General features: G+C 32.8%; 1 protein-coding gene across 1 annotated transcript in view; it reads right to left on the reverse strand.

Annotated features, from left to right (window-relative positions):
• Positions 1-4,304: 4,304 nt before the first annotated feature.
• The window catches only part of LOC114331877 (RNA-splicing ligase RtcB homolog), a 74,401-nt gene continuing 61,205 nt past the window's right edge, over positions 4,305-17,500 (reverse strand). Inside the window, exon 7 of the mRNA XM_028281565.2 lies at positions 4,305-8,780. Within this exon, the coding sequence (XP_028137366.1) occupies positions 8,553-8,780 (228 nt within the window). The 3' untranslated portion in view covers positions 4,305-8,552. The remainder of the gene's footprint in view (positions 8,781-17,500) is intronic.

The following is a 17,500-nucleotide window of genomic DNA, read 5'->3' on the forward strand; positions in this document are numbered from 1 at the left end:
AGTTGAATGAAAAAAAAAATACGCAGGCTGGGGTCGCTAATGAACCAAAGCCTGCGAGAATAACTTACAAAGAGGAGACAGAAGATATTCACACTGAACAAACGTTATAGGGGCAATAAGGTGAACATCCACTAGATACGGGAACTAAATTATAATCCCAGCTAACTATGGTACTATCCGACAAGTGAGTGCTGGCGGTTTGAGCGTAGAACAAATTGAAAAGTGGAATCGGGATTGCTCATTTTTATTGCTGTCTGCTAGGAGTTCACCTCGTAGTGGATAATATCTACTAACGTAATTTTCACATCCCAACTAAATTTTTGATATGGCAACCAAGCATTTGTGACACCCGCGATTAAGGTCATCCGCCAGCTCTCGTTTGTTGAATAGTACATCAAACATAAAATTAGCACCTGTACCTTTTTAGACGGAGAGCTAGAGCCGAAAAATCATCGTCATAAGTAATATGGAGTTTTTCCTGTGAAATGTGTCCGTTGTATATTGACAATTATGACCCCTTTCAGGCTGACACCTCAGTGGATACAGGAAGTAGCAATAAGAGATGAAAGGGGAAAGTTAGTGCAACCATTAAAGGTTTTCACTTCCTATTTTGTTAAACCTCCATCAATTTGCATGAAAATTGGTGACTAGTTAGAGCATACCCCAAGAAACAAAATTGATTTGGTGCCACTTGCACTTTTACCCTGGTGGTGAATACCACCCCTTCCCGCGGGTGAAAACTATTTTATTAAAAATAACCCCTCAAATCGATAGAGGGACAAATTTTAAGTAAAATTTGTTATATCATGTTATTAAAATAAATCAATACTTTTTGAGTTATTAAAGATCAAAGATTTGTCTATTTAAGAGCATATGCGTGAAGTTACGGATGATAAAAAGAGTTAGTAAAATATTATTTTTATATTATTTCGATATTTAATTGAATTTTTTTTTTTTTTTTTCGTTATAAACTGAATATGTCCAGAAACTGGGGGTGTCCAATAATGGGTACATTTGACATATTCGAATACACTTTTGCTAAATTTATAATATCGAAATAATATAAAAAAGAATGTGTGTGTACTTTGTACGCACCTAAGAAGTTATACTTCTATTAGGTATATGATTTCAACGAAATTAATATACTTTAAACAGTTTATTTATATTTTATTTAAATATTAAACTAATTTTAATACTTACTACTTCTCAAAATTTTTTATTAAAACAGTCCCAAAAATTAAAATAATGAAAGAATAAAACACACACAAACAAACACATTGAAAAATGCCACAAATGATTTCTGAACAATGTAGGAAAAATTTTTAACTAAATACGTATTTTCTGAAAAAAAAAATTATATAATAAATAAACTTACAATCATAAAATGTATAAAAAAAATAAAAGTTTCCATTGGGTTCGAACCCGCTTATCAGCGCAGTTAGTATTGAAATTCATTCACCTTAAACTTTTACCCACGGAGACCATGTGTCATCATGTGCGAAGATCAACTAACTAAACGGATTAAACTTTTGACGGTTCTGAGTTTAACCAAATTATTTTGATTTTGAATTGAAATTATTTAGAATTGAAAGAAATATTAAAATAGAGTAAGAAAACAATAATAATAATAATAGTAAGAAAACAATAAATAAGTAAGAAAACAAAACATAGAGTAAGAAAACAATATATTAGGTGAATATTGATAGAAATTTTGATGGTAATCAAATTATGTAAATCAAAGCATTATATACTATTTTGGTAGGTTCTTTTTAAATTTTTCAAAGGTAGGTACCTATGAAATTTTTTATTAGGATACTGAAACATTTACAATTATTACGTACCTACCTGTCGCTTTTAAAAACTATTTAAAAAGTCACTACAATATTATAAGCTTTTTTCTCTACCATCACAACAATAAAAACTAATATACACAACATGAATTTGTTTATCCAAAATCTCCATATTGAACAATTATTGACAGATGATTTTAACACCCAATCAAATCCCGTATAACGTTTATACCATACTGTCGGTGTGCGCATGCGCCCAGTAAAACAAAAAAATTTACCCTCGTGCCTAAAGAAGTATAACTTCAAAAATAATATTTTAGTAACATACAATTAATAAATATGTTATTTTTATCATCCGTAACTTCACGCATGTGCTCTTAAACAGACAAATCTTTGATCTTCAATAACCCAAAAAGTATTGATTTATTTTAATAACATGATTTAACAAATTTTACTTATAATTTGTCCCTCTATCTATTTGTGGGGTTATTTTTAATAAAATCGTTTTCACCCTCGAGAAGAAGTGGTATCCACCCCCAGGGTAAAAGTGCAAGTTGGCACCAAATTATTTTTATTTCCTGAGGTATGTTCTAACTAGTCACCAATTTTTGTGCAAATCGATGGAGGTTTAACAAAATAGGAGGTGAAAACCTTTAAAGACTACACTAACTTTCCCCTTTCATCCCTTATTGCTACTTCCTGTATCCACTGAGGTGTCAGCCTGAAAGGGGTCATAATTATCAATATACAATAGACACATTTCACATGCCAAACTCCATATTACTTATGACGATAATTTTTCGGCTCTAGCTCTTAGACTATTTGTAGATCTGACCTTTGTAGTCATACACACTTCAGATCTATAGGCCCTACACCAATTGGTGGCTTTTATGGAGAGCACATGGCATCTTGGTAGAATTTAATGAAAGAACAAGGCTTGGTACAAAGAGATCATGATCGAGTGTCAGAGAGAAGTGCCGTATCGCCCGAAATAAGAAGATACCAAGGGCAATGTGATTACAATTTTTCAACTTTTCACTACGACAACTGGTACTAGACTGGTTGTACACATTTGGGGTAAATTTGGACCCCAGCGTATGTTTCTCTTTAATAAATTCAAAATTATTTTTAATTTTTAACTCATTATTTTTTTATTTGACTTTAATATCATTCTAGATATTCTCATATTTTGAAATAAAAAAAATTCACTATAGTTTACGAATAAAAAATATATTCTGAAGTTGATGTTTAGTAAAAAAATACCTTCTATTATGTGGAATTCCAAGTAGTTTTACACTGCGCGGTATCAAAATCTATTTTTAGACTGTGGTGCCTGTTATGTACGCATCATGACATTCCTGTCTGCTACAGTTAGTCATTATTATTATTTCCTGGCGTATATTATTATAGTTTCTTAGTATTTTGTGTACATATAAGATATGTACACACTGTCTTACCGAAGCTGAGTTACAGGAAATTGTTACTGCTAGCGATTTTTATGATGATATAGAAGATGAAATAGTATCAGAAAACGAGGATGTATTGTTAGATGAAGATTTAATGCTGAAAACATTCATTCCAGGTCATTTTTGACCTGGAGTCCCCGTTGGTCATCCGTGTAACAAAAAAAGGTTGGTCATCGGAAGGTTAAGACATAATTTTAAAAATTTATATCTCCACAAAATATGAAATGTGTCAAAAATGTTTTTATCCTGATGCTTACTTATAATTTGTCCCTCTATCGATTTGTGGGGTTATTTTTAATAAAATCGTTTTCGCCCTCGAGAAGGGGTGGTATCCACCCCCAGGGTAAAAGTGCAAGTGGGCACCAAATTATTTTTATTTCCTGAGGTATGTTCTAACTAGTCACCAATTTTCGTGCAAATCGATGGAGGTTTAACAAAATAGGAGGTGAAAACCTTTAAAGACTACACTAACTTTCCCCTTTCATCCCTTATTGCTACTTCCTGTATCCACTGAGGTGTCAGCCTGAAAGGGGTCATAATTATCAATATACAATAGACATTTCACATGTTAAACTCCATATTACTTATGACGATGATTTTTCGGCTCTAGCTCTTAGACTATTTGACCTTTGTAGCCATACACACTTCAGATCTATAGGCCCTACACCAATTGGTGGCTTTTATCGAGAGCACATGGCATCTTGGTAGAATTTAATGAAAGAACAAGGCTTGGTACAAAGAGATCATGATCGAGTGTCAGAGAGAAGTGCCGTATCGCCCGAAATAAGAAGATACCAAGGGCAATGTGATTACAATTTTTCAACTTTTCACTACGACAACTGGTACTAGACTGGTTGTACACATTTCTTCGGTTGCACATTAGTTACCTGGGGATGACAACCGTAGTGGAATTTTGAGAAAAAGTTACTATCCACTTAGCCTAAACTAGCTTTAGTTTTTTTTTATAGAATCACATCAAAAAATACTTCTCATAAGGCACAACACAACAGACAGACAGTTTAAACTTAAAAGAAAAAAATTAGAAGTATACTTTTCGAATGTATTTAATTTCTTTTGAAAATATAAAATTTTTATCGAGTCTTTTAAATACGCACACAAAATTCTTATCCTATACTTAATTAAATCAAAGAACATAAATCCAATCACATTTTCTAAAATGCCTTTTAAGAACATCTGCTGACAAAAGCGATGTTACAATTAAACAATAATAATTGAAGATAATATTAACTACATATTATAATATATTTTTTTCGTCAATTATGATGACTCTTCGATGACCACGATGAATCTTGTTTAAAATTCATAGAAGAAGTAATACCAACCGAAACCAAAGTAGCGATGGATTCAACATTACTGGAATTCGTTGCTTCAGTTTCAATAGTTAAATATGAGCACATACTATGAACCTCCTAGCCGACTTTTAAAAGTTCCACTGTCTGGCCTAATAGAAAAATCCACCCAACATCTCATACTTTAATATCATTCGTTAAAGTGCGCGAGATGAAGCATAGCATAGCCCGTATCTCAAATGACATTTAGCGCAGAATTTTAAATGATTTACGAGCATAGGCGCAAAATTTGCTTGCGATGCTTTTTAAATGCATTAATTTCTTTCGAATCTTGGAAAAACTAATAAATATTTTAAAAAAATTTAATCGCAGATTGAAAAATTACATTACATATTACCGAGGGCCGAAAGTCAGAATAATAAAAAAGTTTTTTTAATAAGATATTTGAAATTAAAAATTACACTCAATTTTCTCGTTTTTTTTTTCACCCCCGTAACTTATTCAAATAAACATTATAGAGCTTTTCAGAGACTTTCGGCCCTCGGTAATAATGTAACCGTTTATTCTGCAGTTAAATTTTTCAAAAATACTAATTAGTTTCCAGGATTCGAAAAAAATTAATGCATTTAAAAAGCATTGCAAGCAAATTTTGCGCCTACCCACTTAATGAAAAAATACTCGAGGTCGACGTCACGGTTTCTCATAGCAAAGTAAGAAATGAATATTTTCAGTATTTCCCACGAATTTTTAATACATTTTGGCTATAATCCAAAAAACAATAAATATTGAGTGTGCCAATTGTTGCAATATGTTAAAAAACGCGAAAAATTATAAAGAAATACATTTGATAAAGAAGAAAATGATTTTCCATCCCGATAATGCAACAACCAACAACAATAATTGTTGTTATGAATTGAGGGAATTCGAAGTAAAAGGGTTTAAGTGCACTTTTTTAAAATCTTACTCTAAGTACAGATTCGCATACTTAAATGGTATTAGAACTTGGTGGTAAAACGATTTAAGCATATTTCGCCCTACAGTCGCCATCTATCGCCAATACATTTAGTTCACTGAAAACAATTGTAGTTTGCTTTGGTAGTAGACAGGTTTAACCGTGCGCTTGAACCTTTTTACCACAAAACTATTTTTAGTATTCTGTAAAAATAAATAGTAATAAACGGGTTTAAGTGCGCTTGAACCATTTTACCACAAAACTATTTTTAGTATTCTGTAATATGTAAACACATGTTAATACAGAATTAATTTCAAGTAAATAAAGATATTTGTGACCAATTTTGAAGACTTATTAAGTATTATGCAACGTGCCAGTTGTAGTTACCCTGTGGATAGCAGCTTGGACAAAAATGATTAGTAATATGTAGTTAACAGCTGCACTTGAACCGTCTTACCAGTAAAATTTATCAACACCAAGTACCGATTCAAGTACATTTTTTTAATAATTGAAAAAAAGGAAGGATATAGTAAAAGTAACAATACCCTTATATTTTTTATTATTTTATAGTACCTTGTACACTAGACATATTTTAGTTTAATGACTCCTAGAATCTATAAAACTCAAACAACTTTGGAGCTGATTATCTCAGAACTATCAAAACTGCACTTAAACCCTTTTACGTCTGGCCCCCTCAATTATTCATGATCATGAAATGATTACTCTTTCCAGACATTATGACCTGTTGCAAAAATTGTAAAGAGGTAATAATCACTTATATATAATAATCCTTAAATGTTACGTGTACTCAGTGCTTCTATACGGAGTAGAAACGTGGACATTGAAGGCGGAAACTCTATCGAAACTTCAAGCTTTTGAGCTATGGTTGTACAGAAGGATCCTGAAGATACCATGGACAGACAAAGTCACCAATGAAAAAGTACTACGGAGGATGAACACAACCGCAGATTTAGTCAACATCGTGAAGGGCAGTAAGCTGCAGTACTTAGGGCATATAATGAGAAATCAAGGCAGATACGAGCTACTCCAGTGCATTTTACAAGGTAAAATTTAAGGAAAAAGGGCCCCAGGACGAAGAAGAATATCCTGGCTTACTAACCTGAGAGCATGGTATAGAAAGACCTCAACACAACTATTCCGTATAGCAACTAACAAAATCATCATAGCCAGAATGATCGCCAACGTTCGGAACGGACAGGCACCCTAAGAAGAATAATCACTTGGATTCATAAAGTTATAATGAAGGAGTTACTAATTTTGTATAAACAAGTTTTTTCTGGGTCAGGTATCGAAGAATCATCGTAACACAATCAGAATAAGTTTGTTCAAACTGTGACACCAATTTATATATTAATAAAATTAACTCTGTCCACTGCCTCAAAAAATACACTTTTGTCAAGACATCGGACACAATAATAATTAGTTCCATGACATCTCGTAACGCAGCATTTCGTAACCGGGCAAATGGTAACCGACAATTCGTAACGGCGTCAGTTCGTGACGGTACAATTCGGAACGGCAACAATTAATTCTTTTTAGCAAATTTAGTATTAATGAATTTCTACAAAAATGGATTTTACTAACATTCCTATACTAAAAGTAACGTTCCTTTTTTTTAAGACCACTTCTTTTTAACTATATTTTACACTTAAATGATCACTTTAAAGTAGTAAAATTAAGTGTGAAAAATAATAAAACAAATAAAAACAGTTTAATAATAGTGTATTTACTATAGTAATTAATACAATTTACATTACTAAGTAGATTATATTTATTTTAAGAGCGTATGCGCAAATATTTTACGGCTATCCCTACTTTTCTTTTTTTACACGGCCAATTTCGTGTAGTAAAATTCTCACTATTATGGAAATGTAAACATTAGTTGACAATGACATTGTCATCATTAACTATTTCATTGTTTTTGAATGTTCTTGGCTAACCGTTACTTGTATATTTGTTTAAATTATTATTAATTCAGTTAATTGACAGGATTATTTTTTCACTACGTATTCAGTGATTACAATAATTTATATACTATACGATAAAAACTATAATCGAGGAAAGAGAAAAAGTAATTTTAATAATATATTGTCACTATGGAACGCTTAGATAAATTTTGAACATCTTTAACCATAAAAACTTGGAATATACCCTGGTGTATTCTGTGCTTGGATCTTCCATAAATAATAAACAATAAATAACTGTTTATTAATTTCACATCTTAAATCAATTATCTATCAAATACACCATCAATATTATTTAATAAACAACTAAGAATATTCCTGAAGCAGTGTCAAATATTTAGTAGCCTGTTTGTCACTGTCTTTTCACCATATTCTGTTCGACTGAGTGCGTTGTATGACAAAGATAGCGAATGTTCGATTTGGAAAATATCACTACGGACATGGTGTTAATTTTTTTCGAATCCTGAAAAATTTAAACACAGAATGAAGATTACATTATTACCGAGGGTTGAAAGTCCCTTAGAATAAACAAAAATTTCTTTTGAATGAGATATTTGAAATTAAAAATAACTCTCAATTGTCTCTTCTTTTTCACCTCTGTAACTTATTAAAATAAACGTAGAAGTTTCCAGGGACTTTCTACCCTCGGTAATGATGTAATGATCTTTCATTCTGCGTTAAAATTTTTCAAGAATACTTATTAGTTTTCTCAGGATTCGAAAAAAAAATTTAAAAAGCATTGGAACGAAATTTTGCGCCTACTCTCTAAGACATAATTTTAAAAATTTATATCTCCACAAAATAGGAAATGTGTCAAAAATGTTTTTATCCTGATGCTGGTTCGTTAAATTGATAAACGTAATTTCAATTGTAACTGTAATAAAACTAGTTTCCACGTTAAAGAGAATAATCAATTTGGACGTTTTGAATTGTACCGTGACGAACATGTACAGTTACGAACTGTCGCCGTTACAAATTGTCCGTTACCATTTGTGGGATTACGAACTGTCGCGTTACGAGATGTCTTGTCACGTACCTAATAATTACATTTAACCTTTAATTACAGCTATAGGCCTTAGTTTAATAGCCTTCTTCGAAATTCCGGCAGCGTGGCACGTATTTACAACATCAGTAACATTTTTGTATGATTCTGGAGCCTCTTCCATAACTAGCTTCGGTGATGCGACTCGAATGGAAATTCCCATGTATTCGAGCTTCCGTAAGACATCAGTATAATCCAGATTCCTTCTTGATTTGGCTCGGGACAAGGCTCGACCCTAAAAGTATCTTATTAGGCTCATTTATTTCTTATAATATGTCTAACTCAAGACCAGTTCTATTTTATATAAATGGACTTGCTTTTATACAGGGTGTCCAAAAGCTCTCCTGATAAACGAAGACCGGAGATTCTTCAGATAACTTTAAGACAATTTAACCCAATTCACCTAGTCCGAAAATGCTTCCTAAGGAAGCTAGACCTCTTTGAAGATGGCGCTTTGTAATTACATAGTTTTTTTAATATTTGCAGAACGCTTCTATTTGAAAAACGAAAACTGGTAAGCCTATTTATCTTCCAGAGATAAATCAATTACATCAATTGCGAACTTCTAGTACCGGTCATAGGCGTCCGTTTTGGGTAGGGCAACGATTATTTTATCGCATAGCTTTTTTGTCTTTAACTTTTAAGCATTGTTGTCACTGGATTATTAAATTGTTAGGTATTCTAGTACTAAAAGGTACTCTTGCTTTAAGTCGGTAGCATGAACCATTTTCTAGAAAAATTGATTTGAAAATTTTTCGTTTCCTAAATTAAATTTTTTTTTTCAAAAAAACGGTGTATTTTACCGACTTAAAGCAATAGTAACTTTTAATATGTACTAGAATACCTCATAATTTAATAATCAAGTATCAAAAATGCTTCAAAATTAAAGACAAAAAAGTTATGCGATAAAATAACTGTTGACCTACCCAAAAGGATTCATATGATCGGAACTAGAAATTCGCAATTGAGGAAATTGATTTATCTCTGGAATATAAATAAACGTACCGGTTTTCGTTTTGCTAAATAATTTTGTTTTGAAATTTTTTTTCAAATGAAAAAACGAAAAATATTCTAATCGATTTGTCTACAAAAAGGGTGTCTCCTAGCGACTTAAAGCAAGAGTAACTTTTAGTACTATAATATCTCACAATTTAATAATCCAGTGTCAAAAACGCTTAAAAGTTAAAGATAAAAAAGTTACGCGATAAAATAACCGTTACCCTACCTATGTAACGGACACCTATGACCGGTACTAGAAATTCGGAATTGATGGAATCGATTTATCTCTGGAAGATAAATAGGGGTACCAGTTTTCGTTTTTCTAAATAAAATTCTGGAGGTATTTAAAAAAAAACTAATTATAAGACGCCATCTTTAAAGAGCTCTGCTCCCTTGGGAAACATTTTCAGACTAGGGGAATTGGGTTAAATTACCTTAAAATTATCTGAGGAATCTCCCGGTCTTCGTTTGCCAGGAGAGTTTCTGGGCAAACTGTATAAATGAAACAAAAAATAGTGAAGAGATTGTTAAAAACAAAAAATATTATAATTCATTTAGAGATTCCATTATAACTTAAAATTGATATGATTAGAGTAGAAAACATTTGTTTGGTAACTCAACGTTTAATGACTGTAAGCAGATATAATGAGTACGTTTTGAAATGTGGCATACAATTATTATCATTTCTCAAATAAAACGTAAACTACTCTACAAATTTCTGACACTGACTTCTTCTGGCTTAATAGGATTAAGCCACATTTATTATTACAATAATGAAAATTACATTTTTTTATTTTCTAATGTGTGACGTCTCGATTTTCACTCGGAAAATCGTTCAACAAGCTTGAAATCCTAGAAGAACTATCAAACATAAATATGAAAATTAATACAGAGAAAACAAAAACAATGATAATTTCAAATACGAGGAAGACACAAGTAATAGAATTAGATGGGAAACAACTAGAGCAAGTGGAATATTTTAAATACCCAGGAGTAATAATCGAATCAAATGGTAAACAAGACATGGAAATAAACGAGAGAATGGGACGACATTTAACGCTATGAAAACAACATTTTTGGGGAAAAAAGAGATACCGGAGAAAGTAAAAACGGCAGTCGTTAAATCAGTAGTTAGACCAACAATCATGTATAGCAGCGAGACAGGAACATTGACGGGGAGACAAAAATCCAGAGTCAATGCTATGGAAATGAGGTTCCTGAGGAAAATAGCACACAGAAAGAGGACAGACAAAATACGAAACGAAACAATTAGACAAAACCTAAAACTAGAGCCAATCAATGAAAAATAGTGGAGGGACAACTTAGATGGTTCGGGCACGTGTGTAGAATGTCGAACGAGAGGCTTACAAAACGAGTGTTCGAAACGAGAGTGCAGGGAAAAAACAAAAGAGGAAGACCAAGAATTATGTGAATAGATGAAATCAGGAAAGAAGTCCAGAAGAAGGGATTGACATTGGAATAAGTCCAAGAAACCTAACGCAAGATCGGAAAGCATGGAGACTACAATGCCAAACTCAACTCCACCAGAGTAACACTTAAAGGTAGAAAGGCTTAGGACTAAGTAAGTAAGTATTATTACAATAATGAAAATTACATTTTTTTAATTTCTAATGTGTGACGTCTCGATTTTCACTCGGAAAATCGTTCTCAAAAAAGATCATTTCAAAACGTTTTAGGCAGATTGTATACCTGTTATGTATGTATGTCTTTACAAAAACTGATATACATACTTGGCCTAGATCTTGTAGACCACAACAAGTGTGCGGTTGAAAACATTTTTTGAGGGCGGTGTATTATCCTAGGGATAACAAATTGATTGTTGTCCTGATTGTTTTTTGTGTATTATTTTGTTTGTGTAATCTGTATCGTACGAAAAAAGTGTAGCTGAACGAAAAATAATAAACTAAATATTGAAATTGTGCTCCAAATTGGCAAAAATCAAAGGTAAGCGTAACACATAAACAAATAAAACGTCATCGATATTACGATATTCGAAGTGGATTCTTGTTTGATTGGAACGCGGTGTTGCCAAGTCGACAGGGAAGTCCTGTAAGTAGGGAGGAGCGAAATAGTATATACTGCTCAATATAATTTTATCAAAAAAAAAAAGAAAAAAAGTAAGACGCTACACTGAGAAAGGTTAAGTTTCCGCGGAGATAGTCCGAACGAGACCTTTATCGCAGTAAAACGAACCAGTTGAAATGAGCAGAGAAGATAAAAAATACGAAGAGCTATTATTTCGAACAGAAAGTGACGGTACCACGACAGACGAAAACGACAAGAAGAGAAAAGAGGAAGAATTGGAACGGGCTTTTAACAAAAGTCGAAAAATAAGCAGATCTCCCTCCTACAGAAAGGAGAAAATGGAGGAGAATATACAAAAAATTATGGAACTGATGGCAGGAGTAAGTCTAAAAATCGAGGAACAATCAAGAGAACTTAGCGAGATGCGTAGAGAGCAGAAAGAATATAGAGATGAAATAAGAGAGCTACGCCAGGAGAATTTAACATTAAGAGATGAAAACACGAAACTAAAACAGGCAGTTTATCAAATAGAAGAACGGCTTGAAAGTTTAGAAAATCAAAAAAGGCGGAAAAATATAATTATACAGGGATTGAACATAGATACAAATGGGCCAGATATCCTAAAACATGCAATGAAAAATTTTATGCAGACAGAATTAAAAGTAGATGTACAAATAGAGAAGGCTCTGAAGTTAGGAGAAAAAGTTTGTCTGGTTGAGCTTGAAAAGGAAGAAGATAAAAGAAAAATCATGCGAAACAAAACCAAATTGAGAAATCGAGAAGAAGCTCTAGTTTATATCAACGATGACCTATCAAAGAACGACAGAATTGTACAGAAACATGTCAGACAAAAAGCGCAAGAACTAAGAAAGGAAGGGAGAAAAGTGAAAGTAGGGTATAAGAAAATATATGCCGATCATGAAATATGGCGCTGGGATGGAATGACCCAAACGTTGGTGGTAGAGACCAAAGCAAAAAACTAAGCAATAGCAATGAAAGGAAACAAATGACGACGAAAAATGCAAAGAATAGGATTACGAACTATGGAAATAAAACAAATCAAGACAGCAATAAAAAAGAAAAGCCGAAAAATGACAAGATACAGTTTGCAACAGGGATAAATAAGAAGGAAACGACGCAGGCAATGGACAAGGCAATAAGTAAAGATAACAAAAAGAAAACTAAAGTCAACTTGGGTACATGGAATGTAAGAGGCACATACGAAACAGGAAAACTCAAAGAATTAATTAGAGAAATTAAAAGATATAATGTAGAAATAACAGCTTTACAAGAGACAAAACAATTGGAAACAGAAATAGTAGAAATAGAAGACGTGGTATTTTTTAAAAGCGGGGGAGAAACCAGAAGGTTAGGAACAGGTTTTATAATACAGCGAAAATGGAAGGAAAGGGTAATGGCATTCCAACCAATATCAGATAGACTATGCACAATAAGATTAAAAGGGGACAAACGAAACATAAGTATAATAAATGTACACGCACCGATTGAAGATGCCACAGAAGAAGAAAAAGATGAATTCTACGAGCAATTGGAAAGAGAATATGATAAATTACCAGGGTTTGACATCAAAATAATAATGGGAGACTGCAACGCCAAAGTAGGAAGAGAGAATATATACGAACACATAATAGGGAAATATAGTAAGCATGAGGTGTCGAACGATAATGGCCAAAGAATAATAGGCTTTGCAACAGAAAGGCAAATGGTGATACGAAGCACACAATTACGCCGAAAAGATATATATAAAGGAACGTGGATTTCCCCTGATAAGAAGACAGTAAATCAGATAGACCATATTTTAATAGAGAAGAAGCATGCAAACAATGTAATAAATGTAAAGAGCATGAGAGGAGCGGACTGTAACTCTGACCACTACCTGGTGAGAGCAGAATATATAATCGAGCATAACATAAAGCGAAACAATAAAACAACAGAAAAAATTGGAAAACAATTTAACATAGGACTACTAAAAGATAACAACACACAGAAGAAGTATGAACAGGGAATAACCAACAGACTAATCAGGGAACAAGAAACGTCAAGCCCAGACAAACAATGGCAAAATATCAAAGAAGCAATCTTGGACACAAGTAAAGCAATACTAGCGAAAACCGAAAGAAAACACAAAACAAAAGATTGGTATGATGAAGAATGTCAAGAAATAGCAGAAGCAATAAGAAAAATAAGACTCAAAAATCTCACAAATGACGAAGAAAGCACTAGAGAAGAATACAGAGAATTGAGAAAAATCATGAAAAGAAAATGTAGAAGCAAAAAGAGAAAATACAACGAGAACAAACTGAAAGAAATAGAAGAAAAATTTCAAAAAAAAGAAATAAGATCATTCTACCAGGAAGCAAAAAAAAATGGAAAGAGGATATCAAAAAAACAACCCATATATGAGAGATGATAAAGGGATGTTGCTAAATGAGCCTGAAAAAATAATGGAAAACTGGCAAAACTATTTCACAGAACTGCTAAATAAGAGCGAAGTACAAAAGGAAACAAAACATGAAATTGAAGATGATCAGATAGCAATAGAAATACCCACAGAACAAGAAATAAAGAACGAAATAAAGAGCTTGAAAAATAACAAAAGCCCAGGAATAACAGAAATATCGGCCGAAATGATAAAATCAGGAGGGAAAAGACTACAGAAAGAGATATATGATCTGATAAAAAGAATATGGGAAGTAGAAAAAATGCCAGAAGAGTGGACCATAGCAAGAATATGCCCTATACATAAAAAAGGTGATAGAATGCAATGCGAAAACTACAGAGGCATCGCACTATTAGAAATAGTTTACAAAATCTTGGCACAAAGTATAAGTAAAAGGCTAAGTCATTATTCGGAAAAAATACTGGGGGAATACCAGGCAGGTTTTAGAAACAACAGATCAACGACTGACCAAATATTTGCCTTAAAAGAAATACAGACTACCTGTTACGAACATAAAACAGTACTATATGCTTTGTTCATAGACTTTAAGCAGGCTTACGACACAGTAAATAGACAGCAGATGTACGAACTGATGAAAGAATTGGGGATACCAAGTAAAATTGTCAAGATGATAAAGATGACGATGGAAAACACAACAAACGAAATAGCTTGGAAAGGGTATACATCCAAAAAGTTTGAAACCAAGGAAGGATTACGACAAGGAGACCCACTATCAACAATGGCATTCAATCTAACATTGGAAGGAATAATCAGGAAAAGCAGAATAAACATGCAAGAAACGATATTTAAAAACGGCCACCAATGCATAGCATTTGCAGACGATCTGACGCTATTAGCAACAAGCAAAAAAGAACTACAAAAGTTAATGAAAAACATAATAACAGAAGCCAAAAAATTCGGACTTAAAATAAATGAAGAAAAGACAAAGTATATGATAATGGGAGAGATCCAAAAAGAAAAAGAGAATAACATCTTAGTACAAATAGATGGAGAAAAAACATACTCGTTTAAAAGAGCCAAAGAAATTATTTACCTGGGAGCCAAAATAGATGAAAATGGTCATGAAGAAGGGGAGATAAAGGCAAGAATAGCTAAAGGAAATAAAAAATAAGGAGCATTACGCACATTATTGAAATCCAAATACGTATCAAGAAAAACAAAAATAAGAATTTATAAGACTGTTATCAGACCTACAGTAACATACGCAAGCGAAACATGGGTGCTCAAAAAGTCAGAAACAGACCTGTTAGAAAGATGGGAGAGAAAAATGCAAAGAGCAATATATGGAGGTGTGAAAATAGAAGGTCAGTGGAGAAGAAGAACCAATAAAGAATTGGAAGAACTATATCAAGAGCCAACGATTACGACGACGATCAAAGCACAGATAATACGATACTTGGGGCACATAGAGAGAATGGGAAGTAAACGAATGCCAAAAATGGTACTTTCACGAAAACCAATACAAAAGAGGAGGAAAGGCAGGCCAAGGAAAAGATGGAAGGACAGTGTATATGAAGACTTGAAGAAAAGTAACATTGAGAGATGGAAAGAACTAGCATTGGACAGAAGGAGATGGAGAGAGGTTGTGAAGGAGTGTATAAAAAGACTGAAGTGTATTTAAATAAAATTTATAAGTTATGTAAGTTATATTAAGTTATTTACTATATTATTTATGTAATCAGATATGTAAACATTTTAGCCCTAGGCCTACAAGGCCTGTTGCGCTTAATAAATAAATAAATAAATCTGTATCTTAGATGTGGCTGTATAACTTAAGATTTTTAAATTTTGTACGTACATGTGTGTTTGTGTATTTTTTGTTGCAAATGTATTATGTATGAGAGTGTAGATGACTTGTTCTCCGATTTTCTTAACCCCGCTTTTATTATGTTCACGTTGTTGACTTCTTCTTTTAATAGTCTAAGAGCTAGTGAACCCTCCGACTAACGGTCGTCCTGTAAGGCTAGAAATTTTTCTAGTGATAATTCATAGCACACCAAGGCTAAAAACCATGACCTGGCAGGCCTCAGCGGTGCACGTGTATCTACCAGGTGAATCGAAAAGTGCAAATTTAGGGGGTAAAGTAAACTTTCTCCTGTAAGGTTTAAATTTAAGTATGTGTTTGAGTAAGTCATTTAGAAGAAATGTGTACAATGACAGGCGATTCTGAAGAGCATAAGACCTTGCCAGGCGAGGGGAAAGATTAGGGGTTTTTCCTAAATTTATTTTTTTTTGCATCGAACAAATTTTTTTTAAGTTTTTTGAATCATTCCAAACAGAAAAGGTCTTGAGTGATTTTTCTCTTAAGTTAATAGTTTTTGTTATATAAGCGATCGAAAATTTTGAAAATTGCGAAATCGACCATTTTTAACCCTAAATCGGACATTTATCTAAAAATTTCAAAGTTGTTAAGGTAGGTAGATATTCTTTAAACATTGATTGATGAAATCCCAAAGAGTTTTTTGCAATACAATATCGGAAACACCTTTGTTTTTTAATTGCTAATCAAGCGGTCCGGCACTGTAGTATAAGTGAGGACGTTTGAGTTGGCATAAATTCATTATCTCGAGAATGGGAAAATTTCAAGAGCAATCCTCAGACAGGTCAATTTTGTCGATGATTTTTTTAAATGAGAGTAGGGGTTGTGTGATAGCTCATTTGAAAGGTTATTTAAGTCTCTATTCAGTAATATAAACATTAACATAATTATTTATACAAGGTGTACAAAATTTTTTTTTTATAAAATTAACTTTGATTAAATTTGACAAATAGAAGAAACATTTTTTTTGTACACCCTGTATAAATAATTATGTTAATGTTTATATTAATGAATAGAGAATTAAATAACCTTTCAAATGAGCTATCACACAACCCCTACTCTTATTTAAAAAATCATCGATTACGTCATCACGCCCAGATAGATGACGTCACTAGTATTATATATATACCAAAAAGTCCTAATTCAAAAATAAAAATCGACCTGTCTGAGAATTGCTCTTGAAATTCGCCCATTCTCGAGATAATGAATTTATGCAAACTCAAACGTCCTCACTTATACTACAGTGTCGCGCCCGCATGATTAGCAATTAAAAAAATAAAGGGGTTTTCGATATTTTATTGCAAAAAACTCTTCGGGATTTCATCAATCAATGTTTAAAGAATATCTACGTACCTTGGCAACATTGAAATTTTTAGATAAATGTCCGATTTAGGGTTAAAAATGGCCGATTTCGCAATTTTCAAAATTTTCAATCCCTTATATAACAAAAACTATTAACTTCAGAGAAAAATCACTAAAGACCTTTTCTGTTTGGAATGATTCAAAAAACCTAAAAAAAATTTGTTCGATGCAAAAAGAATAATTTTAGGAAAAACCCCTAATCTTTCCCCTCGCCTGGCAAGGTCTTATGCTCTTCATAATCGCCTGT

Source organism: Diabrotica virgifera, chromosome 1, assembly GCF_917563875.1.
Source record: "Diabrotica virgifera virgifera chromosome 1, PGI_DIABVI_V3a".
NCBI lineage: Eukaryota > Metazoa > Arthropoda > Insecta > Coleoptera > Chrysomelidae > Diabrotica > Diabrotica virgifera.